General features: G+C 46.0%; 2 protein-coding genes across 6 annotated transcripts in view; one reads left to right on the forward strand and one right to left on the reverse strand.

Annotated features, from left to right (window-relative positions):
- The window catches only part of Nmt2 (N-myristoyltransferase 2), a 38,922-nt gene extending 23,422 nt beyond the window's left edge, over positions 1-15,500 (forward strand). For both annotated transcript variants that reach the window (XM_042686195.1, XM_042686196.1), the window contains 10 exons: positions 1,333-1,477; positions 3,826-3,944; positions 4,071-4,162; positions 4,277-4,393; positions 7,233-7,403; positions 8,571-8,679; positions 10,809-10,979; positions 12,094-12,261; positions 14,311-14,448; positions 14,574-15,500. In XM_042686195.1, coding sequence (XP_042542129.1) covers positions 1,333-1,477; positions 3,826-3,944; positions 4,071-4,162; positions 4,277-4,393; positions 7,233-7,403; positions 8,571-8,679; positions 10,809-10,979; positions 12,094-12,261; positions 14,311-14,448; positions 14,574-14,594 — 1,251 coding nt within the window. In that variant the 3' untranslated portion in view covers positions 14,595-15,500. The remainder of the gene's footprint in view (positions 1-1,332; positions 1,478-3,825; positions 3,945-4,070; positions 4,163-4,276; positions 4,394-7,232; positions 7,404-8,570; positions 8,680-10,808; positions 10,980-12,093; positions 12,262-14,310; positions 14,449-14,573) is intronic.
- Positions 15,501-19,295: 3,795 nt separating this feature from the next.
- Rpp38 (ribonuclease P/MRP subunit p38) lies at positions 19,296-24,690 on the reverse strand. Of its 4 annotated transcripts, none has more exons than XM_042686199.1 (3): positions 24,614-24,690; positions 22,678-22,689; positions 19,296-20,330 (listed from the first exon to the last, which is right to left on the reverse strand). In XM_042686199.1, exon 3 carries the CDS (start codon positions 20,319-20,321, stop codon positions 19,488-19,490), a length of 834 nt encoding a protein of 277 aa, XP_042542133.1. In that variant the 5' UTR covers positions 20,322-20,330; positions 22,678-22,689; positions 24,614-24,690; the 3' UTR covers positions 19,296-19,487. The 4 variants fall into 4 exon arrangements, with proteins under 4 accessions (XP_042542133.1, XP_042542132.1, XP_042542131.1 ...); XM_042686198.1 differs by having other exon boundaries at positions 22,678-22,740; XM_042686197.1 differs by lacking the exon at positions 24,614-24,690 and adding an exon at positions 24,179-24,201 and having other exon boundaries at positions 22,678-22,740.
- Positions 24,691-26,001: the final 1,311 nt, after the last annotated feature.

Raw genomic sequence — 26,001 nt, forward strand, 5'->3', positions numbered from 1 at the left:
AAATAGCCCTGCTCTCTACTGTGTCATGGAGGTTAGCTGTCCAGGTTACATAGCCTGGCTCTCCGAGCATGGATTTCAGACTGAAAGTCAAGTGGAAGTCCAAAGTTGCTGTTTGTAAAGCTGAGGGTCGATTGTACTTTTCCTTCTTGTCCAGGGTGTATTGACCTGAAGAGCCTCGGAGCATGCTCGTGGAAGGTCAGAACCCTAAATAAAACCTTGCAGTTATTCCACATTTGAAAAAAGTCAAGACTTACTACAAATGTATACTAATTCAGCAATAAGACTTACAAAGTCAGTGATTGCTGTTTTCAGTCCTGGGCTTTCTCATTTTATGTATAGCCTCATGTTCTGTGTAGTATTTCATTATTTGAGGTGAGACAGAGAGAGAGAGAGAGAGAGAGAGAGAAACTGGAGAATCTCAAAGAGATGACAGGACTATTGGCTTTGAGAAGGGAAAGTTCAGGGGCTGGGGAGGTGGCTCAGTGGTAGAGCGCTTGCCTTGCATGCCTGGGGCCCTGGGTTTGATTCCTCAGCACCACATAAGCAAAAAAGAAAAAAGCCGGAAGTGGCGCTGTGGCTCGTGGTAGAGCGCTAGCCTTGAGCTGAAGAGCTGAGGGACAGCATCCAGGCCCAGAGTTCAGGCCCCACGACCAGACCCAAAAAAAAAGAGAGAGAGAGAGAGAAGGGAAAGTTCACATTTCACCGTATTGCCCATTTTGTAGATTATACTACATGCTCTATGTCCAGAGGGTGGCTGGCTTCTCGTGACCCACAGACTGGGGAGCCTGCGGTGGGTGGGTACAGGTGCCCAGCCCAGCCTTGCCAGAGGGGATGTTGACCTCTGAGCATTAGCAGGCATCCAGGACAGAAGGGTTGGGGAAGGGCTAGGTTGAGGTCTAAGAAGAAGAGGCTGGTCAGAGTTTTTTCCTTTCTTAATCATTTCCTGCCCAGCTCAGTACGAAGTTCCGATTTCTTTTTCTCCTTTATTTTTATTTATTTTTGTTTAATGTCTGTAGTTTCCATTGCAACTGCCAACCATTAACCTGACAGCGCATAGCTGGTGGCTGCCTGGCTGCTGTGAGGGCTGATGCATGCCCTGCATGTCCCTCCTCCCCGAGGTGCCCTGGGTGGGGGCTTCCGTTTACACCAGGTGTCCGGCTTCAAGCTACAGGGTGGTGCTAACCTGTGACACAATGTGGCACAGGCTTCCGGGAGAATGGGCTCTGTTTAGGGATTGTGCATAGTCTCTGACGCAGATCCACACGTGCCTGTGCCAGGCTCCATTGTGGTGGCAGCTTCCTGATGCCTTGTGTCTCTGTCTCGCTCTTCTAGAACCCCACCCTCCCCATGCAGAAGCTGCAGGACATCCAGAGAGCAATGGAGCTGCTGTCAGTGTACCAGGGCCCCGCCAGAAGCATTGATGAGGCCACCAGGCGCAGATACCAGTTCTGGGACACACAACCAGTGCCCAAGCTCCGTAAGCTCTCCCACTTATCTTCCAAAAGCATGAGCAAGTAAAGACTTGGCTCCATTCAACATGGATATAGGCTGGGTGCTGGTGGCTCACACCTGTAATCCTAGCTACTCAGGAAGTCCAGATCTGAGGATCACAATTCAGAGCCAGCCTGGACAGGAAAGCCACGAGACTCTTATATCCAGTTAACTACCAAAAAAGCCAATGGAGCTATGAATTCAGCCAATGGAGCTATGAATTCAACAGTAGAGCACTCACTATCTTTGAGCACAAGAGCTCAAGAACAGCACTCAGGACCTGACAATCCCCTCCTTTCCCCGCCCCAAAAAAATTATGTACAAGTAATACGGTGTGTGTGTGTGTCTGTGTGTGTGTGTGTGTCTGTGTGTGTGTGTGTGTGTGTTGTATGGTGTGTGTGGGTGTGGGTTGTACGGTGTGTGTGTGTTGTACGGTGTGTGTGTGTCTGTGTGTGTGGGTGTGTCTGTGTGTGTGTCTGTGTGTGTGTGTGTCTGTGTGTGTGTGTGTTGTACGGTGTGTGTGTGTTGTACGGTGTGTGTGTGTTGTACGGTGGGTGTGTGGGTGTGTGTTGTATGGTGTGTGTGTGTGTGTGTTGTATGTGTGTGTGTGTGTTGTATGGTGTGTGTGGGTGTGGGTGTGTGTCTGTGTGTGTGTTGTACAGTGTGTGTGTGTCTGTGTGTGTGTGTGTGTCTGTGTGTGTGTCTGTGTGTGTGTTGTATGGTGTGGGTGTGTGGGTGTGTGTCTGTGTGTGTTGTACAGTGTGTGTGTGTGTCTGTGTGTGTGTGTGTGTCTGTGTGTGTGTCTGTGTGTGTGTTGTATGGTGTGTGTGTGTGTGTCTGTGTGTGGGTGTGTGTATCTGTGTGTGTGTCTGTGTGTGTGTTGTATGGTGTGTGTGTGTCTGTCTGTGTGTGTGTGTGTGTGTGTGTGTGGGTGGGTGTGTTGTATGGTGTGTGGGTGTGGGTGTGTGTGGGTGTGTCTGTGTGTGTGTTGTACGGTGTGTGTGTGTGTTGTACGGTGTGTGTGTGTGGGTGTGTGTGTTGTTCTTTTTGATCAGTACTAGGGTTTGAACTCAGCGTCTTGCCCTTGCTGGCACTCCACCACTTGAGTAGAAGGAAGGCACCAGGAAACCTCTGGGCTAGGGCCGGCCTGCTGGGAGCAAGCCAGGAGCAAGGCATTGGCCACGGGGGACAAGTCACTCTAAAGTGTATTCCATCTGAAGCAGACAGATACTCTCAGGAAGAACTAGACAAAAGAAAATTTGGAAATCTCTAGAGACTGTAATGGCATAGATTACATGACTAGCAGTAAAGATAGGAGAGAAATTGCCACTCTGGAAATTTATTTGAAGGTTTGCTGCTGGGAGGGGTGGGGCCAGGCTTGTGAAATGCAGTGTAAAATGAGACCATTTCCAGGGACATGAAACCTCCATTTCTTTTCTTTTCTTTTTTAATGTCTTATTATAAGGTGGTGTGCAGAGGAGTTACAGTTCCATAAGTCAGGGAAAGAGTACATTTCTTTTTGGGTAATGTCACCCTTTCCCCAGCTCTTTAGTTTTTCCCTCCCATCCCTACCCACAAGATGTTTAGTTGACTTACTTTCCTCCCTCCCCTCCCCTCCCCTCCCCTCCCCTCCCTCCCCTCCCCTCCCCTCCTCTCCTCTCCCCTCTCCCCTCTTTCCTCCTTCCTTCCTTTCTTTCTTCTTTCTTTCTTTCTTTCTTTCTTCCTTCCTTTCTTTCTTTCTTTCTTTCTTTCTTTCTTTGTCAAGGGGCTTAAACTCTGTGCCTGGGTGCTGTCCTTGAACTCTTCAGCTCAAGGCTCTAGAGCTCTACCACTTGAGCCAAGCGCCACTTCCGGTTTTTCTGGTGGCTTATTGGAGATAAGAGTCTCACGGACTTTCCTGCCCCAGCTGGCTTTGAACCGTGATCCTCACATCTCAGCCTCTTTAGTAGCTAGGATTATAGGTGTGAGCCACTGGCACCAGCTCATTTTCAACATAGTGTCCAGTGAGTAGCTAGGATAATAGGTGTGAGCCACTCATCTTGAGAAATATCCATTTCATACATAGGTTCTTAGGGGTCTGTTTACAATATCCTTGGAATTGGTGTCCCAGGATTCCTCCTGTGATTTTGGCAAAATAGCGAGTTTCACACCAGTGCCTTGCTTTTCTGCTTCAGGACACACCAGAACCCAACTTAATGGCATATTTTGGAAGGTTCTATGAAACCCAGGCATCTTAAATCTGATTTTTGTTTACATCACTGATTATCTGAATGCTTTGCAATTTGATATTCTTAACCTCCCGCTTTTTTTTTTCTTTAATCTTTCCTTCCCCAGATGAAGTAGTAACTTCCCATGGTGCAATTGAACCTGACAAAGACCACGTGCGGCAGGAGCCATACTCGCTGCCACAGGGCTTTATGTGGGATACTTTGGACTTGGGTAATGCCGAGGTGGTGAGTAAAACTCCCAGGTTCAGCAGCTGCCCACCCACACCCACCCAGACATCCCTCTCATCCCCTGTGAAGTGGTCCTGAGCATCGCAGAAAAGGCGCTGTTCTGTTTTCTCTTTGCTCTTGCAGCTCAAGGAATTGTACACGTTGTTAAACGAGAATTACGTAGAGGATGATGACAACATGTTTCGTTTCGACTATTCGCCGGAGTTCCTGCTGTGGTATGTCTTGTCCTGCTTGCGACCGGGGCCTGGGGATAATGGTCTTGTGTCTGCCCCTGTGTTTTCGTGCGCCCAGTGATGCCCAGCTTTCTTTCTTGTCCACCTCAATTTCAGGGCTCTGCGTCCCCCAGGCTGGCTGATGCAGTGGCACTGTGGGGTCCGAGTGTCTTCCAATAAGAAACTAGTAGGGTTCATAAGTGCCATCCCAGCCAATATCCGGATTTACGACAGGTATGTGTGAAAGCTTGTTGCTAGTATTGCTGGTGTTTCTTGCTAAGAATCGTGATTGGAGTGGCCTTTTTTTAAAATCAAATATTTCCATTGTTGTTATAAGGGTGATATAGAGAGGGGTTACAGTTCCATAAGTCAGGTGAAGAGTACCTTTCTTTTTGGACAGTGTCACCCTTCCCTCACTCTCCCAGTTTCCCCTGCCCACAAGTTGCAGTTCATTTTCAACATAGTCTCCAGGGAGTACCATTACTGCATTTGTGCACGCTTTGTCCTTCTACTTCTATGCCCCCTTACCCTCCCAAAGACAGATAAACAAACATTCAAGACAAAAACCTGTAACTTCCATTTTCTGAAATTCATTTCAATAAAGGTTACTTTATATGATGAAATACACATTAGGTATTAAGCCTTTGTGATCCTCCCCTAAGAATATCCTCCTTTGGTCTCACTGTATGTGAATGCCTAGAGTCTTTTATCATTTGTCATGTCCCAGTGTATTTTAGGTCTAGCTTCTGCATAGGAGAGAAAGCATGTGCCTTTTGTTTCTCTGAGCTTGGCCACTGCAACTGCTGATAGTTGGAAGGGGACAGGGATGAGAAGGGAGCTCTGCTCAATTTTGATGTGAGTCTAGAACTCTTTTTTTTTTTTTGGTCGGTTGTGGAGCCTGAACTCTGGGCCTGGGTGCTGTCCCTCAGCTCTTCAGCTCAAGGCTAGCGCTCTACCACTTGAGCCACAGTGCCACTTCCGGATTTTTTCTTTTTGCTTATGTGGTACTGAGGAATCGAACCCAGGGCCTCATGCATGCAAGGCAAGCGCTCTACCACTGAGCCACCTTCCCAGCCCCCCTGTAGAACTCTTAAGGTTAGAATTGTGATTTTTTTTTTAAAGGAAAGCTTGGACTATTAAAAGAAGTGGACAGAGGCATCTGTCTCTCTGTCTTCCTTTCCCTCCCTCCTTCCCTTCCTCCCTCCTCCTCCCTCCCTCCCTTCCTCCCTTCTTCCCTCTTTCTTTCCCCGCTCTCTCTCCTTCCTTCCCTTTCTCTTCTGACTTTTTTCTCTGCCTCTATCTCAGATATGCCCACATACACATATTATGTATGTATACACAAGTTTATGAGCATATGTATGTGTCAGAATAAACAAAGTCAAATAAGCATATCGGGTTTATTTGTAGAAAAAAATTAACATAAAATTTTTGAAGGAGCTGCGTGCTGGTGGCTCACACCTGTAAACCTTAGCTACTCAGGAAGCTGAGATTTGAGGATCAAAGTAATGAAGCTAAGCCAAGCAAGAAAGTCTGTGAGACTCTTATCTCCAATTAAACACCAACAAAAGACAGAAGTAAAGCTGTGGCTCAAGTGGGTAGAGCACTAGCCTTGAGCAAAAAAACCCTTAGGGACAGCACACAGGCCCTGAGTTCAAGCCCCAGGACCTGGCCAAAAAAAGAGGAATAAAAATTTTCTCAGATGAATCAGTTTGGTTTTTGCTTTGACTCTCTGTTCTACATGTCAAACACCCAGCTATGAAAAAATAGCAAAAATTTGATTGATGTGTAGTAAGTCTGTTGACTATTGACAGGTAGTTTATTTTCTGATAAAAGCATGTGATCACAGGAGTGTTGTATGCTGAATGAAGGCCCTGGGACTTGGAAGCAGAGCCAGGCTTGGGCCTTGTAGCTTTAGGCTTATAATAGATCCAAAAAGTACCAGCTGTGGTCCACCAAGGCCCACGTAGGGCCCCTGGGACTTGTATTGTGTTCTTTTATTATTATTATTATTGTGAAAATACTGTACAGAGGTGACAGAGGTGTTAGAATTACATGGGCAAGATGAGTGAATTTCTTATCAAGCATTGTAGCCTCCTCCTTTGTTTCCCCTTCCCATCCCTTCCCATCCTTCCCCCCCACCCCCCCAATCCTCCCCCCCCACCTAAGTTGTAAAGTTCATTTTCGAACTAACAACTTGTACATCTCATTGTTGCAATGGGTCCACCTGTATCCCTATTTAAACGATTTGTTTTTTCCCTTCCCCTCCACAAATTATACCAACATCAAATACAGTGAAAGCAGGGGTTATACTGTCGGGGGTGGGGGACATACAAAGCAACAAAGAAATCATCTTATAAATGTGTTAGAAACAATCGCATGAAAGAAAAAAACATTTGAATACTTATCTTAGGGTTCATTTCCCTTACATCAACTTATCTTCCCTTTTCTGCTTGACTCAGACATATACTAGTTTTTGCAAATAAGGGAAACCATGGGACCTATGTTTCTTTGGGCCTGACTTACTTCACTTAATATAATTTTTTCCAAGTCTTTCCATTTTGTATTGTGTTCTTGAGTGACATCTCACCAGATGTGGGATCTGTACCACCCAATAATGGCCATAATTACATACAGGAGAAACACAGAAATTTTGAGGCATGTCTCATCTAACTACTAAAACAAAAACTTAGAAAAGACCGAAGTCTTTAGTTTTTGATTATCTTTACATAGTTCTACAAAGAGTTTTCAACTCAGTCTTATCAATTTATGAGTACAATACGTCCTGATCCATGTTACCCAGTCCATTGTTCTCCCCATCCCAATCCATTCTTTCAGTTTGAAAGACCGGAGTCATAATTTTAGAACAAAGACATTGAGTCTCCGTTACAATCAAGTTTGCAAATGGTATTTCATTCTGAATTAGTGAAATGTCTATATGAGAGAATATTTTTCTTGTATAAGTGTTAAAGGATATCTTCCACATTCGTACTCATCAGGTGTTCATGAAAATATTGTCTAGTTTTCTTAAAATGTCTCTATCTCATGTTGGTTGGATTTTCAATGTCTTGGTTAGTGTGAAGAGGATGGTAGAAATCAACTTCCTTTGTGTTCACAAGAAGTTGAGGTCAAAGCGGGTCGCCCCGGTGTTGATTCGAGAAATAACTAGAAGAGTGAACCTGGAGGGGATCTTCCAGGCGGTATACACTGCCGGAGTGGTTCTGCCGAAGCCAGTGGCCACATGCAGGTGAGGACACCCTATCCCTACTCAGGTCCTCCCTTCTCCACAGCTCAACCAGCCTCTGCCATTTTGCTCAGAAGAGTTCTCTCCTCTGGCCTAAACTCAAGACACCATGCTGGCTTTATGGGAATATGCGGATCACCTGTGGCAGAGATAGAGACTGTCATGCAGTCACCTGGTTTGTGATTTTAATAATTATTAAATTATTTAAATAATTATTTAAATATAAATTTAATTTAAAATAAATTTAAATATAAATTATTTAAATAATCATTCAATTTAATAATTATTGTTTGAATAATTTTAAATTTTATTAAATTATTTAAATAATTATTAAATTATTCTGTTGGATTTGAGTGGCGTGTGTGCATGGTGATCTGCTGTCTAATTTTCTACACTGAGCTATTCCAAGGCTGATAATGATTGGTGGAAAACCCAGATGTGCCTGATTGCTAGAAGTAAGAGGAAGGCGTAAACTCTGGTTCCATGACTAACTGCTTCCACTGTAATTGAGATCACAGATTGGTCCAGTGAGAAAAATATTCAGGCTTCCTATTTTTAGGATATTGAGGGGGTATTTATTTTTATGGGCTGAAACAGGATGAAACTTCAAATAAACAGCATAAAAACTAAAAACATAAAATTAATATAACCTATTGTTACTTTTGTAAACAGGAAGAACAGACGTTACCGATGTTTTATTATACATTACTTATCCAAGTCCTTACACATAAGAAATACAAAAGTGGGTGCCACTGGCTCACACCTGTAAGCCAGATCTGAGGATCATGGTTCAAAGCCAGCCTGGGCAGGAAAATCTGAGACTCTTACTTCTAATTAACCACTAGAAAACTGGAAGTGGACCTGTGGCTCAAAGTGGTAGAGCACTCACCTTGAGCAAAAGAGCTCAGGGGCAGCCCCCAAGCTCTGAGTTCCAGCCCTACAACTGACCAAAAAAACCACCAATCCAACAGCAACTAGGGATGCAAAACATTTTAGAAACAAAACTCATCATCTAGGAGGGGGGCTGGCAAAAAGCATTGTGCCCAGCACTGTGCCTAGCACAACATATGTATTGCATGAGTGTTTCTGGAACAACTCAGCTGACACAGAGCAGAAAGATACAGAGTTAAGAGATCAATTGGATTTTAAAGCCTTCATTGTCTGTTCCAGGTACTGGCATCGATCCCTAAATCCCAGAAAATTAGTAGAAGTGAAATTTTCTCACTTGAGTAGAAATATGACACTGCAGCGAACCATGAAGCTGTACAGACTTCCTGATGTAAGTAAGAACGATTGGCTGGAACTGCGGAAGCTCTGGGTGCAGTGCAGGAAAGAATCCTCGGCAGCAGCCTAGAGTGGGCTTGGTGTGTCCAAGGACTGGAATACATAGACGAGAAGATTGCCCAGAATGTGGAGGGTTTGCTTAGAAATACTAGTTGGCTTTTTTGGTTTTTGTTTTTCTTTTAAGAGTTTGTGATTGAGCTGGTGGCTCACGCCTGTAATCCTAGTTACTCAGGAGCCTGAGATCTGAGGATCACGGTTCAAAGCCAGACTAGGTAGGAAAGTCCTTGAGACTCTTAACCTCTAAAAAGAAGTAGAGCTATGGGCTCCAGTGGTAGAGTACCAGCCTTGGTCAGAAACGCTCAGGAACATCAACCAGGCTCTGAGTTCAAGCCCCAGAACTGGCACAACACAAAAAAAAGGTTTGTAATTGAATGTGATTAAATGAAAAGTTTTCTCTTTCTTTCTCCGTCTCACTCACTTTCTCTGTCTCTACATAATTGCTAAACAAGTCCATGCCACATTGTAGTTTTTTTCATATAGGATCTTTCACTAACATTTATATTGATCAAGCTGGCCTCAAATTGTAATTCTCTTATCTCCATTTCCTGGGTAGTAGCTGGGATTACAAGTATGAGCCACCATGCTTGGCCAAAGATAGCTCTCTCAAATATTTCAATGTACTGTATAGTCTGGGTTTTATTGTTGGCTTGGATGATATATTATTAATCTTTTGCCTCATAACACAGATGATCACAAACAGAAAAGCTTATAAAACAGTACATTTTATTTCTTTTGTTTGTGCTGGGGATTGAACCCAGGACCTTAAGTATGGTGGGTGAGCACTCAACCACTGAGTAACATCCCAGCCCTTATTTCTGTTCAGGCTCCATGGGTGCGGGGCCCAGCCACTACTCACTCCGATGCGCCTGCTTCTGTGTCTCTTGTGAAGGGGTCAGCAGGAGTCAGCCAGGCTGGGGTCTCATCTGACTTAACTGGGTCAGTCAGGTTCATTTGGCTGTTGACAGGACTGGCTGGCGGGCCAAGGGCCTCAGTTGCTTGCAGGCTGCTGGAAACTTCCCTTGCTTGTTATCACATGGTCTTCTCCATAGGGCAGCCTACACAGCATGGCAGCTTGAGAGGCCAGGGTCTTAACTAGCTTTTGGCAGGCTTCTCTTTCCACTTCCCCACTAGCTGGGACTAAAGACAGGAGCTAAATTACATTTTTTTCCAAGTGGATTGTGTAGTGTGTGAGTGTAGTGTGAGAATTCTTCACCCGCAGAGCTGGTCCAGCACCCACCCCAGAGCTCCGGTTCCCTCAAATGCTGTTTCCTCAGGAAACATGGCTTCCCAACTTTTCCTTGTGTTTTGTTTTTTTTAACTTGGAGTTGAATATTTCCAAACAAAGTTGGAGAAGGATAGAGTGTCCCTTAAAGGTAAAGGAGTTTGAAGTAGATGAAAAAAAGGCACAAGGAGTCTCATTAACCTGCCAGGGTGCAGGAGAGGTTAGCCCTGTAAGGTAGTGCTTGCTAAGACACATAAGGTAGGGTCTTTGTTTAGTTGTATAGGTGATTGTTTTTAAATAGTGTTTAACATCAAGTCATACAATCATTGCTTACATCTCTGCTTTGAAATCTTGGCTCTGGAACAGTTCATACCATGTAGTTTGACACATGGCAATACTACTTCTGGGTTTTTGTTGTTGTTCTTATTCTTGTTGGGCCTGGGGCTGACCTCAGGGCCTGGGCCTTGAGCTTTTGTGCTCAAGGCTAGTGCTCTACCACTTGAGCCACAGCTCCACTTCTGGCTTTGAAAGAAAAGAGTCTCTTGGGCTTTCCTCGCCTGTAATCGTTCTGCCACCATGTAGACTGTAAAACGACATGCCACACACTGATGTTCTGGGAGTCGACCTGCCCCATGGGGACATTGTCTAAGCTGGTGTTTGCCCAGCACAGTCCAGTCACCCGACAATCTTGTTGGATGGCAGGTGTGTAACTGCATAGGTCTGAGCCGAGGTCCTACAGTTCCTGTATGTGTTACTTTCCTGTGGAGCCCTCTTGGGACACAAAGTTCTTTGCTCCCCTGGAATTTATACTTGCGGGTCTGCTTTATTTTCCTTGTAACAAGGTTACCAAGACTTCAGGTTTGAGGCCAATGGAACCAAAAGATATCAAAGCGGTTCAGGGATTGATCAACCGTTACCTGAAGCAGTTTCATCTGGCTCCGGTGATGGATGAGGAGGAAGTGGCCCACTGGTTCCTGCCCCAGGAGCACATCATCGACACATTTGTAGTGGAGGTAAAGCTAGGGTAATAACTGGCGTGATGAAGCTCATATTCTGGAATGACCAGAGGGTGCTTTTCCTCCTCTTCCTCTTTTCTGCTCACAATCCCTTGCCTTGGCTTCATCTCCTGCTTTTGCCTCCTGAGCTCTGGAATGACATGGGTATATGCCTGGCTAAGACTGGCCTGTGTGTGTGTGTGTGTGTGTGTGTGTGTGTGTGTGTGTGTGTGTGTGTGTGTGTGTGTGTGTGTGTGTGTGTGTGTGTGTGTGTGTGTGTGATGTCCATCTTGGGGCTTGAACTAAGGGCCTGGGCTGTCTCTGTGCTCAAGGCTAGCACTCACTACTTGAGCCACAGCTAAGTGCGGATGCATCTATGAACAAAGGTTTACGTACTGATGCTCTTCACCTTTTTAATCTCAGCATCCAAAGAATTCTTGAGGATGCTGAAGGGTTTTTCTTTTTCTTTTTTCTTCTGGTTGTATATATAGACAGCTTAGTTATATTTTTTAATTTAGATTTTTATTGTTTTGTGTGAAAAAAATGACAGACTGGTAGCCAAAATCCATTGAATGTTTCTTAAGGAATATATTTTATTTGCAAAATGAATTAGTGTTTCTCACTGATTCACAATAAAATTAGTGAAAATAATCGTGCATGTTTGCAAATCTCATTAGTGTCTGACTTAATAGGAACCATTTGGGCATGTTCCACCACATCCAGCTATGGGATAGTGGGAAGCATGTGAGCTTTTTTGGCCCAGAAGGCCTTGAACCACTATCCTCCCTATTCTCAGCCTCCCAAGTAGCTAGGATAGCAGGTGTGGGCCACCTACGCACGGCTGTGCGTCTGTCGTCACTGTTGCATAGACAGTTGACGCATGAGTCAACATGAGAAATTCTTGTTGTCAGGGCAGTTGTGCTTTCTAGGAACTTCATGCAAATCACTGACTGGGACTTCCCTTAAAGGTCTATGCAACTTTGTTCTCTTGGTTTAGCCCAACACAACATCTGAGACTCACACTGGGCTATAGAAAAGGAAATCTTGGCTTGTTGCTTTTTATGGGGAAGAGTCACTGAGCTCCTCAGCTGGTTCCAAGCAAGTACTTACCTGACGTCATCTGTGCCCCCAGAGCCCCAGCGGGAGACTGACAGACTTCCTGAGTTTCTACACACTCCCCTCCACCGTCATGCACCACCCCTCCCACAAGAGCCTCAAGGCCGCCTACTCCTTCTACAACATCCACACCGAGACGCCCCTGTTGGACCTCATGAGTGACGCGCTGGTCATTGCTAAGCTGGTGAGTGGGAGGACTCCGTGTCTCGCGCTTCCTACCGCATGTTCTTTCTCCAAAACTTTAGTGCCTGTTGTTTCCGTTTCTTTCCTTGGAAGTTTTAGCAAGCATTCCTGTTAGTACAGGATAAACTAGGAAATAGAAAAAAAACATTTCCAGTTCCTCCTTTCTTCTCAGAAAGGCAGAGTTAAAGGACTGTCATTGTAAGTTTGGGGTTCAAGTAAGCAGTCACTGTATGGAATCAAATTCATAATGTAAACTTACCCTATTATTTTTCTGTTCCTTCAGTCTGTAAGTTAGAATAGTTGTTAAATTTTGCTGCAAATGGATGCTTTCCTTTAAAAAAAAGTTTTGAGTCAGCTGACAAGCATAGGTTTTGATGATAATTATTCATTAAAAACTGGAACTGGTTTATCAAAATGATTTCCTTTTACTTGTCTGGGTTTTGATCACTGAAAACAGGTGTTTTTTTTGTTTTGTTTTTTTTGGGGGGGGAGGTCCAGTTATGGGGCCTGAACTCTGGGCCTGGGCACTGTCCCTCAGCTCTTCAGCTCAAGGCTAGCACTCTACCACTTGAGCCACAGCGCCACTTCCGGCTTTTTTCTTTTTGCTTATGTGGTGCTGAGGACTCGAACCCAGGGCCTCATGCATACAAGGCAAACGCTCTACCACTGAGCCACCTTCCCAGCCCTGAAAACAGGTTTTACAAATCTAGTGCTTTGGGGTTTTTGTTGTGGTTGTGGTTGTTGTGCAAGTCCTGGTGCTTGAACCTCAGAGCCTGGGTACTGTCCCTGAGCTTTTTTGCCCACGGCTAGCACTCTGCCACTTGAGCCACAGCATCATTTCTGGTTATTTGGAAATAAGAGTCTCACAGACTTTCCTGCCTGGGTTGCCTTTGAACCATGATCCTCAGATCTCAGCCCCCTAAATAGCTGGATTATGGACGTTAGCCACCCACTTCTGGCAAAATCTGTTACTTTTAGGATGCCCAAATCAGCATTATCTCCAGATTGCTCTTTTTCAGCAACCTCCCCAAAATGATCAATAATAAGTTATTTAAGGTCAAAACCTTGAGAAATAAAAACCTAGGTGCTTCTATATATTTTGAGGATTATCTAAGACTTTTACTTACTCTCAGTGTGTGTGTGTGTGTATACCTATGCTTACTCTCTTGCATAGTCCTCCCCCCTCCATGGCTGGCACTTGAGCCACACCTACTTCTGGCTTTTGCTGGTTAATTGGCGATAAGAGTCTCTTGAATTTGTCTGCCCAAGCAGGCTTTGAACTTCAGTCCTCAGCTCCCAGCCGTGAGTAGTTTAGGATTATAGGCATGAGACACTGGCACCTGTCTTACCTAATTTTTTTTTTTTTTGTCAGTTGTGGGGCTTGAACTCAGGACCTGGGCACTGTTGCTGAGCCACTTTGTGTTCAAGGCTAGCCCTCTACCACTTGAACCATAGTGCCATTTCCAACTTTTGAGTGGTTAATTGGAGATAAGAGTCTCACAGGGACTTTTCTGCACAGGCTGGCTTTGAACTGTGATCCTCAAATCTCAGCCTCCTAAGTAGCTAGGATTATACATGAGCCACCAGTGCCCAGCTTACTTAGTAGTTTTAAAGAAATTAAATTTTTACTATGAAAAATTTCAATTGATTTTTCGGGATCAGCCCAAGAAAAACATGCTGTTACAGCTCTGTTTCCTGGGGAAGTTGCTTCAGCTGAGTCAGGACTCAGAAAGGTCAGTAGTGAACGATCCTGGAGAAGGAACTGCGCAGACAGACATCTGAAACGGAAGTGCTCTTTTCTCAGTGCCTGGTAGCCAGCTGTCAGACTCCATTTCTTGCTTCAGCATTTCTGAAATATCTTGCTGACTCCGTCAGATTGAACACTAGTGTTCACACAGTTTTGTACTTAGTTCCTGACCTGTACTTTATCCTGCAGACATCGAACTATGACAAATGCATACTTGAGCTACTAGTAGAGGAATTATGTGGTACTAAATACACAATGTAGAAAACAGTCCTTTGATGTATTAAATCCCTTTTAAATTGGCAGAAAGGATTCGATGTCTTCAATGCCCTAGATTTGATGGAGAATAAGACCTTCTTGGAAAAACTCAAGTTTGGTATTGCAGATGGAAATTTACAGTATTATTTGTACAACTGGAGGTGTCCAGGAACAGATTCTGAAAAGGTGAGAGTAGCCGGCTGAGGGTTTATGGGCACCGAATTCCCTGGCCAGTGCTGTGCGGTGCTTCTACACTGGGAGGGAACTTTGGTCTTGTTTGGTCTTACTGTTCCATTTCCTCCTTCCTCCAGGTTGGCCTTGTCCTCCAGTAGATGTATACATTCATTTCTAGGACACTGACATCCTCCCTTATTAATACTCTATTTAATGATTCCTGGAACTGCCATTCCAAAGAAAAATAAAGCACAAGTTCAGTGAAGTCATATAGTCAACAACAACCCTAACCGGAGAAAGCCTCACCTGGCCATCTATCTAGCTAGAATGTGGGGGGAAATTATCCTTTCTTGGCTGTTTACCTGCCGAGGGACAAAGGGTTGAGAGAATGAATGTCCTCTAGTTTTCAGACTTCCAGCTTTTCTGAGGAAGTAGGGTATTTCCCACTCTTGACGAATGGGACCTCTTCTGTGGACGGAGCCAAGTCACAGCAGCGTGTGATGGAAGTCTGCAGCTGCGTGGAGATACACAGCGGCCTTTCTTGTTCGGTGGTGAGACACGTATGGAAACAGAAGAATAAAGGATCCATTTCAGGAGTTCTTGCCTTCCACAGTGCCCTTAGGATGGCCTGGATGGAGAAGCATGAAGCCTTGTGACAGTGTCCCAGGGGACAGGCGCACTCAGGACTCCATAAGTAAAATGGCCAAATGGAGAAGCGCACAGCTTTGACCTTCAGCGGGCCGGTGGATGGTTTCAGAAGCAAGAGTTTAGAACCAATCTTAAATGTGTTTTCTGAGAGACCACGTACCTGTGACGGACCAGGTTTTTGCTGACATTGGCAATCTCCAGTTCCTTCTTGGCAACATCAAGGATATGTGAGCAAAGGAAATAAAAGCTCTAACGTTCAAAATCCACGCCCGGTGGCATTTATTAGTGCTGTCGGGACAATGGCAGTTTTGAACGTTCTTATTACTTATGCAGAGTTGCACATACTCCCCACATTACCATGAAAACTGATGTGGTAAATGGAAAGTGTCTCACTTGTAAATAAGTGTTCATGATTTTGTTACGGATATTGTTTTTACCTAGAATTTGGAAAAAGAAAAAGTTTCACAATGACCGTCTACATGCGTATATGCCGGTGACTGAAGGGGAAATGCAGATGCTAAAGGCGTCAGATAGCACAATGTAGACCCAAATGCCTGTCCTGCACCAGTGCCTCTGCACTTCCTGTCCAGAGCCAGGACCTTAAGCATGATGGGAAACCCCTCATGTATACGTAATCAAACCCAACAATCCTATTTTATACCACACTGTGCCCACAAGTCTTTACATGGCCCACAGACTAAATACAGCCTGTCACTTGCTGTTGGACAGCCCACCAGCTGAGTGATTTTTGTTGTTTTGCTTTTTTGTGCTATTCCTGGGCATTGAACTCAGGGCTTGGGTGGTATTCCTTAGCTTTTTTTTTTGGTCAGTCGTGGGGCTTGACCTCTGGGCCTGGGCACTGTCCCTCAGCTCTTCAGCGTAAGGCTAGTGCTCTACCACTTGAGCCACAGCATCACTTCTGATTTTCTGAGTGGTTTATTGGACGTAAGAGTCTCACAGACTTTTCCACCTGGGCTGGCTTTGAACCACAATCCTCAGATCTCAGGCTCCTAAGTAGCTAGGATCACAGGCCTGAGCCACCAGTGCCCAGCTGTGAGTTTTTGGTATCCCCCCTCCCCCACCCCCCAGCGATTGGCAGTAGTTAAAAAATGAAAGACATTATTTTGTGACACATAATTATACCAAGTTTAGATTTCAGTATCCATGAGTAAGTGCTATTGGAAGATGGCCTTGCTATTATTACTTGTAGCTGCTTTACTCTACAAAGACAAGTTACGTTGCGGCAAGCTGGATGCCAGTGGCTCATACCTGTAGTCTCCTGAAGTCTTAGCTCCTCAGGAGGCTGAGATCTGAGTGAGAATCGCGATTCAGAGATGGCACCAGCCCAAGTTCAAATCCTAGGACCTGCACTCAAAAAAAGTTGTAGCTGAGCGTATGGCCCTTTCACACAGAGTTCATTAACCCTGATGTGTAGCGTTCAAAGTCCAAGCTGTGGTGTCCTGCTCCCACCCCTAGAGGGGGCACCTGGGTCCACATGATGCACAGCTGTTCTAAAAACCTTGGAAGACCCCATTTATGGTAGCTCAGGTCCAACTGCAGTTTTGGACTTTGAATCTCATTTTGCAACCCAGGCTGGTCTTGAAATTATGATCCTCCTCCTGCTTCAGCTTCCTAGGTTGCTGGGGATTTCAAGTAGGTAGTATGACACTGACACTGGGCATTTACCATCCCTCATAGGAGAAAGGCTTCAGGAAACAAAACTACCAGATCATTGTAACATTACGTTTGGAGATGGGACCATTAAATTGCAAGGTTTTCACTTACTATGTAGTAATTAAGTAATTCCTAAGCTCTACTTAGGAATTACACTCACAATTATGATATAAAATCTTAACACAAATTAGGTTTTCAAGTACCGCCAGTGAGCAATTGTCCTGAACAAACCTCTTAGATTTTCTGTGTACTCCCAGTGCTAAAAGTTCATGTTCTACTTCATTTTTTAAAATGTTTTTTATTGTGAAAATACTGTACAGAGGGGCTACAGTTACATGAGCAAGGTAATGAGCACATTTCTTGTCCAGCATTGTTGCCTCCTCCTTTGTGTTTCCCCTACCATCCCATCCCTCCCACCTCCTCAACTCCACTCCCCCCCAGCTTAAATTATAAAGTTCGCTTTTCCATAGCATCTTGTACATCTCGTTGTTGTAATGGGTCAATCTGTATCCCTGTTTGAACATTTTGTTCCCTTCCCCTCCCCAAATTATACCAACATCAAACACAGTGAAAACGGGTTATACCTTGGGGGAGGGACATACATACAAAGCAACAACAAAAAAAAAATCACATGGTACCTTATAAATACGTTAGAAACAATAGCAAGGAAGAAAAAACCACTTGTGTCTACATTTTTAAATAAATACATTGGCCTCTGTATAATTTAAATACACGAGAGAACTGGTAAAATTTTGATAGAAAGTAGCCATTAAAACTAAATGCAATAATGCTTCTCAGATTTAAAACTGGCCCTATCCTATACCCAAACACTCTGAACTGCCCTTCCTTTTATTTGTGCTAAAGAAGCGCTAAGACTTCAGTGGACAGGTGGCGTTAGGCTGAACAATGTCTGGTATAAAAGTCTGACCAGAGTCCTCCTAGGGCACAGTGATGCCACCAGACAATTCCTGTAGTTGAATTCAATACAGAACCACCACCCCCATCCATGCTGCTTGGCTTGTAAATTCTTCAGTATGTCACCTGACAACTACTTCACAGTTGTTTGTGGGGTCTGGGGAAGGTGGGCACTGAAGATCAGCCCAGGGACCATGTATGCAAGGCTACAAAGCCTTATTTTTAGTCCCCCAACATTACTTAGCTTGTACCACACCTGGGGGTGGGGGCGGTTTGAACTCAGAGCATGAGTGCTGCCCTTTAGCTTTTCCACCCAAGCTGGTCCTCTACCACTTGAGTCACAGCTTCACCTTTTTTCTCTTGGTGGTGAATTGGAGGTGAATTTCACATCTACCAACTTGGAACCACAATCCTGAGATCCGAATCTTCTAAGTAGCTGTAAGTGTGAGCCACCAACACCTGGCAGCTTCTCCCAACCATGTGTGTGCCAGTCCTGGAGCTTGGACTCAGGGCTGGCACTGTCCCTGAGTTCTTTTGCACAAAGCTAGCTTTCTACCACTTGAGCTACACCACCACTTTGAGCTTTTCCTGAGTAGTTTATTGGAGATGAGTCTCACAAACTTTCCTGCCTAGGCTGGACTTGAACTGCAATCCTCAGATCTCAGCTTCCCGAGTAGCTAGGATTACAGGCATGAGCTGCCAGCACCTGGCTTCCCAGCCTTTTTTTTTTTTTTTTTGCTAGTCTTGGGGCTTGAACTCTGGGCCTGGGCGCTGTCCTTCAGCTCTTCAGTTCAAGGCTAGCGCTCTACCACTTGAGCCACTGCACCACTTCCAGTTTTCTGAGTGGTTTATTGGAGTCTGAGTTTCCTGGGCTGGCTTTGAACTGCAATCCTCAGATCTCAGCCTCCTGAGTAGCTAGGCGTGAGCCACCAGTGCCTGGTCCTAGCATAGTGTATGTTCTATTTCCATGGAAGTAAATTAACCACGTACAGCGAATGAACCCTTACTTACTAAGCTGGCTCTTCTCTATCCACATTAAGCCTTTGTCCCAAGTCTCTGTGTATGCCTACCTACAGAAAAAGCCAAATTGATCTTAAGAATAATTTTGTTTCTGTACACCACGTGTTGACTAGCTAGTCGGTAACAACTCTACTCCTCATGCCTACTAATCCTTCCATCCACAAGCTTAGACCTGTCTTCTGTGGCCCATTTCCCATGTTGGAAGTAAAATGTCAAGTGTCTGAGCACCCATATGCTCACACGCATTGTACTAACCAAGCATGGGCATTACCTTCAATAAAGTTTTGTATTCATATTTTGGGATATTGTCTGCACTTAAAAAGTGTTTTAAGTTGGGGGCTAGGAAGGTGGCTCAGTGGTAGAGTGCTTGCCTTGCATGCATGAGGCCCTGGGTTCAATTCCTCAGCACCACATAAGCAGAAAAAGCTGGAAGTGGAGTTGTGGCTCAAGTGGTAGAGTGCTAGCCTTGAGCTGAAGAGCTGAGGGACAGTGCCCAGGCCCAGAGTTCAGGTACCACAACTGACAAAAAAAAAAAAAGTTTTAAGTTTCACCATGTGTCACAGAAAAGATTCAGATACAGCCAGAAGAAACAGGCCACATCCTAAGAATACATAACTATTGTTTTATTACATCCTGTGAATATGTAACCAACACTTTATTACATCCTTTGTTACATCCTAAGGCTGCATAAATAACATTACATCCGAAGAGTACATAACACTGCATTTGTTTTAGTGCTTCCTAATAAGGTATGAATGAACAATTCCTACTAGGGAATGAAGCTTCCTTTGGGATTACTTTGAAGTGGGTTTCTTATTTTTGGGTGGCTTCCTAACCTTATTAGGGTTAGGAATGAGTTTCTTCACTTTAAGGGGCTGCAAGGCGACACAGAAAGCCTCCTTCCCTTCCATAGATTTTCTCTTGCATTTTCCCAGGTCTTCAGATGAAGTTTCCAAACTCTCTTTGTATTGGCTTTCTGAGGATTCGGTGTCTCTATCTTCAGCAGCTCCGAGTCTGTCCGGCAGCCATGGCACGTACAAGCTGGGCACCCTGGGGAGGATGGCTTTCACTTGCTCAGTGAAGTCCGCAGTGTTTTTCTTGAACCCCAAGGCCAGCAGGCATTTTAATCCCAAGATGGGGGCCAATCTTTCACTGAGCCGGGGAACCTGACAGGCGGGAACGTCTCTGCTTAAGCTCAACTGGACCAAGTGGGAAGTAATGATGGCGGGTTTGACAGACTTGCACACCAGGACCAGGAGCAGCTCGCCCCTTTCCAGGGCCTTGGTGACCTCGTTGACACCAATAGCCAGCTGCCTCCTGATGTGCAAGGGTGACCACCCGGACACCTGCTGGCCAGCCTCGGGCTTCTTCTCCTTGGGACCCTCACTGCCATCAACCCCCGAGCTGCATCTTTCTCTGCTCTGCTTCCTTCTTTTCTTGTGGTCCTCAACTTTCTGAAGTCCAACAGACACAAATCTGTCTTCGATAGTCTGCAGTATGAAGTACATGTCCTCTCTCTGCAGGGTGCTCCAGCAGATGGCGTACGGGTTGTTCAAGGATGTCTTCACCACCAGTGGTCTCGCCTTGCGCACAGATCCCCGCTGGGGTGCTTGAGGTGCCTCAGCCATCTTGAAAACCTTTCACAGGGAAGAAAAGTGAGCACAGGACAGCCCTATTAGCCTTGAGAGTGCCTGAGGAATCCAGGGCCAATGGAGGGAAGCACTCAACTTCACTTCTCTCATTTGCTTCCTTTTATTGTTAGTGCAATGTGGTCTTCATGTTCAGGCAATGTGGGTATGTATGACATTACTGCCTTTGTAATGAAACTCATGTGCTCATCCACTTCTGGCTGGGAATATGGCTCAAAGTGGCTAAGGTGCTTATCAACCAAGTGTGAGGCCCTGAGTTCAAAACCCAATACTGCCCCAAAATACATATATTCTCTACTTGTTCCTAACCTTTTTCTTTGCACTGTTGAGGATTGAGCCCACAGCCTTGAATATGACCGACAAGTATTCTTCCACTGAGCTACACCCCTCGCCCCATGCAAAATGAATTAAGCTTATAGGTTTGGCATTTCTAAATTGCTTTCTAGTTCAGCTTACGTTCACTCGTTCATTCAGCAAACATGCACGGAGCACCTCTAAGGGTGCAGCATATCCTACATCTGTTGGTAAATACGACCCTACATATGCCAGCAGACCTTGTCACCTGTAAAGCACATGGAACTCCTAACTGATCAGAGTCAACTTTTTTTCTTCTTGTTGTTGGTCATGGGGCTTGAACTCGGGGCCTGGGCACTGTCCCTCAGCTCTTCAGCTCAAGGCACTTGAACCACAACACCACTTCCAATTTTCTGGTGGTTTACTGAAGGTAAGAGTCTCACAGACTTTCCTGCCCAAGCTGGCTTTAAACCACGATCCTCAGATCTCAGCCATCTGAGTAGCTAGGATTACAGGCGTGAGCCACCAGCGCCTGACTTCAGAGTCAGCTTTTAAGAACTAAGTTCTCTAAACATCTGCTATACATGCAGGCATATTCTCTCCTTGTATTCTCTCTCAACTAGCTAAATGGCTGCCAATCTCATGAAAACCAGGGAAATGGAATCCAGTCCTTACAGGGGAACTTTTTTTTTTGTTTTTTGTTTTTGTCGGTCGTGGGGCTTGAACCCTGGGCCTGGGCACTGTCCTTCAGCTCTTCAGCTCAAGGCTTGTGCTCTACCACTTGAGCTACAGCACCACTTCCAAGGGGAACTATTATAGACCTCAGGTCTAAGGAACATATTCTGTTCATCCTCCTCCAAAGCAACTGCATATTCCTTTTTCTTCTCACTGTTTTCTTCCTTCCCTTCTTCCTAGGCTGAGAATGATTCACAGGGCCCTACTTGGCAAAACTAAAGGAAGCAATGTTCCTCTGCTGAGAAGCTCCAGACAAGACTGCTGCTGAAAAGCTAGCTAGCAGTGGAGTGGCTCTGAGCATGTATACTTCCTATGGGAACTGTTTTTTTCTTTGCATGTAGTACTTGATTCTCTTTAACATTTCTATAGGATTCCCTAGTGTAAAGAATGAGGAAATAACCCACTGCCCAAAGTCACTATTTTTGAGGGTTTTTTGGTTGGGGGGCTGGCGGGGGGGGGGGGGGGTACGCAATTGCAGGGCTTGAACTCAGGACCTGGCAGCTGTCCCTGACCTCTTTTGCTCAAGGCTAGTGCTCTACCGCTTTTAAGCCACAGCGTCGCTTCTGGTTTTTTATTGCAACTTTGAACTGTGGATCCTCAGATATAAGCCTCCTAAGTAGCAAGGATTACAGGCATGAGCCATCAACCCCTGGCTTTTTTTCTTTCTCTTTCAGTCAGAGCTGTACCCCAACATTAACCTGTGGCTTCTGAAAATAGAGGGCTAAGGACATGGCTCAAGTGGCAGAGCTTCTTTCTGCCTAACAAGCATAAGGCACTGAGCTCAAAACTCCAGTACCCTGAGCAAAATCAAACCATACTGATGGTTGGTTCTCACCCCAGTGCTATGAACCAGAATATCTATAAGTATGGCCAAGGCATCTGGGATCATAAAAAGCTATCTGAATAGCTTTTTACCACAAAGGGGTAAAGTGGAAAGTCTGACATCACCTGGTCGCTGATCCTCCTGATCACCTTCCCATAGAAACCTTATCCTGGGGTGAGAGGTAAGACGTAATACTGGTCAGGTAAGTGCTGCCCACACAGCTGGAGACATCTACCAGAGCAGCTTCCTTTGATGCTGCCCCCTGGCAAGCCCCGCCCCACTCTCAATAGCTCCTGCTCCCCTCAAGCTCAGGAAATCATCCAGAAACAAGGCAAGCTGCCCCTAGCGGCTGCCACCAGACTGTAAGAGACCAGGCACACGGGAAGAAGTGATGGGGAACAAAACAAAATAGCCAGTGTTCTGGCCAGTCTGCAGGTCAGTTACTATGTTTCACCACCCAATCAGCATGCCATAAATACTTACAATGGGTGTGCTCTGGAGCAGAGAAACAGCAAGAAAGGAATTAACTTCTCTGGTCTCTAGAATCTGGTGAGATAAAAGAATCAAAAAGGGTGGGTGGGAAAGCAGAAGCTCATGAACTATATAATACAATAAAAAGTACTGTTAAGAATAGCTTCAGCAGTGTACTAGTAGTTCATACTTGTAAACCCTAGGTACTTAGGAGGCTTAGATATGGAGAACTTTGCTTCAAAGCCAGCCTAGACAGAAAAGTCTGCAAGTCTTCACCTCTAACCATCAAAAAGCAGGTCCAGAGGTATGACCAGATGGTAGAATGCCAAGAGCAAGGCAAGGTATGTTTAGAGCTTAGTGTGGAAGCCTCTACTGGCTCTGGATCACGTGCAAGCTCTTTAAGATGGCAGATAAGGCTCTCGACATGCTGGCCCCATTTTCTACCAGCCTTTCTCCTTTCACACAAATTACACCCAGCTTTGGGCCTGTAGTATTTAACAAGGTCCCAGCTTCTCATCCCTGTGACTTTTTTTTTTTTTGGGGGGGGGGTCAGTTGTGGGGCTTGAACTCTGGGCTTGGATGCTATCCTTGTGCTCTTCAGCTCAAGGCTAGATCTCTACCACTTGAGCCACAGGGCCACTTCCGGTTTTCTAGTGGTTTCTTGGAGATAAGAGTCTCACGGACTTTCCTGCCCGGGCTGGCTTTGAACTGTGATCCTCAGATCTCAGTCTCCTGAGCAGCTAGGATTATAGGCATGAGCCACCAGCGCCTGGCTATCCCTGTGTCTTTATATCTTATTTTCTCTCCCTAGAATACTACACTTACCCTCGTTATCACAACCACTCTTACTCATCAACAAGTATTTATGGATTATGAATGATGCATCAGGCCACAGTGTACTGAAAATGTTGAGCAAAACCAACTCACTGATCTCAGTGAGCATGGAGTCCATGAAGACCTATCAACAGGTAAATAAAACAACCAAAGATGCTGGGTTATAGGTGGCCTATGCCTATGATCCTAGCTACTTAGGAGTCTGAGAACCAGATGATCACAGTTCCAAGTCTGATGTTCCTGACACTGCCCAACACATAGCTGCCAGTCATCATAAGATTGGGACTACCAAGCCACCCTGGGCAGAAAAGTTGGAGATGCCTACAGAGGGAAGTTGGACAGGGTGACTCACTTGTGATTCAGGGAAGAGAGTAAACCGAAAAGGTGGATTGGGGGTGAGACCCAAGCCCAAGCTTGGGGAAGGGAGACTCTAATCCTAAAAATAGCCAAAGGAAAACAAGGCTGGAAGCTTGCTGAGGATATCCGTGCCAGGTTAAGCCAGCATGAAGCCTGGGGGTCAAACCCAAATACTGCATTACAAGACGCCTTAGGGATGACAACGCCAGGGCCTAATTTAGGGCGTCGGGATAGGGAGGCCTTGAAGAAGCGGTTTTGTAACTGCCTACCAAGGAGACTGCAACGCCAAGGGGTAGGGGCAGAATGAGAGGTGCTAACTAACCAATGCTGCTAGGGCAGAGCGCGAGCCTAGGAAACAGGCGAAGACATCCAGGCTGGTATTGACGCTGGCGAGGCTGCAGGGGAAGCGATGGCGACGTCTAAGGCAAAGGTGTGGCAGGATTAGGAAGATGGAGCACAAAGGCAAGGCACTCTGCATGAGATTTAGCAGCACAGATCGATGTCCCCGGAGTAGTTCGGGTACGGAAGGGAAGTGGGAGACGGGGAGAAGACTAGAGGCGAAGGCATCGGGTCCTGCGTTAGGAGGCGGGGCGGCTGCGGAGACAGCAGGCCCGGAAGGAGCGGCTGCGGGCGACGATCGCCGGAGGCAGCATTCCCGGTCTGGGGTTAATTCCCTCCCCGTGCTCGGCCCACCCGGAGCAAGATCCCTTCCCTCCCTCCCCCCCCCCCTCCCCCCCCACCCCCGCCCCCAGCCTACCTGGGCGCCCGCCACGAGCTCACGACCCGGGAGCCACAGCCGGCACCAGCATCTGCGCAGGACCCCCCCGGTTGCGCCTGCGCCTGCGCCTGCGCCGGAGACACGCCAGGGCGCGTGCGCAGAGCCCGCGCCTCGTCGCCGCCCCGCCTTCCAAACAGGGTAGGCGTGGCGAGTTCGGGTCGTGGAAGCTGACTCTCGTGCTTTATCACTCTACCTCAGGTCCACTCCTAGGGGAAGTCTGGCCACAGTTATCACGCGACCTGAAACGAGGAGGCAAAGGCGATCGTCGTAAAGCAAATCTGAGTTTAGGACTCAACGTGGATGATGGGAAGACAGCCCAAAGCGGCAGTGCGCACGCGCAGTCCCTGTCTCGCGATATCCTGCGGTTGCCAAGGTAACCTGCGGCTCGCGATCTCTGCGCCTGATTGGTTGAGGAGCGACTGGAGCCTTGTTCCCTCTGAGCATCCTTCTCCTCTAGTCTCTCGTCGGAGTTTCTACCGTGGGGCGCCTTGGGATCCTCGCCTCCTACCTCTTCTCGTTGTGGACGCACAAAATCCCAACCCCTGGGCCTTTGTCCCTGTGTTCAGCGAATTCCTGCGGGTTGCCCAGCAACAGGATCATCAAATAAATGGGGGCTGAAGGGTTCGGTAAACCACGTGCTCGCCGACAATAGGGAATCCCGGGCCCACTGAAAGAGAAGGGGGTTACTTAACTGGTCGGCAACAGTGTTCCAGAATGTTCGACCAACTGTCTGCTCTAGTTGCCCACCCAAAATGGAGACAAATTTATGAACAGAGACACTAGGTAATTGCAGGACGATTGGTAAAATACTAGAATCTTAATTTAGAGACTGGAGTTTTTATTGTTGTTGTTGTTTTAATCTGTTGATCTACACTTAGTAAGAATTTAGAAGACAGAGGGTTGCTTCTGGCGTAGCCTAGGGAACCTCCTCCCTCCACCTTCCCTTCTTTTCCTCCTCCCCTCTTCCTTCTTTCTTGTTCTGAGGATTGAACTGAGATCCCCAGTCTTGCAAGCGATCGATCCCTTGAGCCATGGTCCGAGTCGTTCTGTTTTTCATTTTATTTTTGAAATGTGTGTGTATGTGCACACGCGCACACGCATGTTTTCCAATACTGGAGTGTGAAGTCAGGTTGTCTTGCTTTATAGGTAGACCTCTACCACTTGAACAGTGCCTCTAGTCTGGCTTTTCGTTGATTAATTGGGATGGAGTCTTCGACACTTTTGCTTGAGCTAGCTTCTAACTTCAGTCCTCAGATCTCAGCCTCCTGAGTAGCTTGGATTACAGAAGTGAACTGTAAATGACCAGTTATTCTGGTTATTTTGCTCTTTGCCTGGGCCAGCCTGGAACATGATACACCTATTTATGC

Source organism: Dipodomys spectabilis, unplaced genomic scaffold (genome assembly GCF_019054845.1).
Source record: "Dipodomys spectabilis isolate Male_0828 unplaced genomic scaffold, ASM1905484v1 ptg000096l, whole genome shotgun sequence".
Taxonomy (NCBI): Eukaryota; Metazoa; Chordata; class Mammalia; order Rodentia; family Heteromyidae; genus Dipodomys; species Dipodomys spectabilis.

What these genes read in the sequence shown, in the direction of transcription:
- Rpp38 (XM_042686200.1), bottom strand. Translation starts at nt 20,321, where the DNA reads ATGGCTGAGGCACCTCAAGCACCCCAGCGGGGATCTGTGCGCAAGGCG.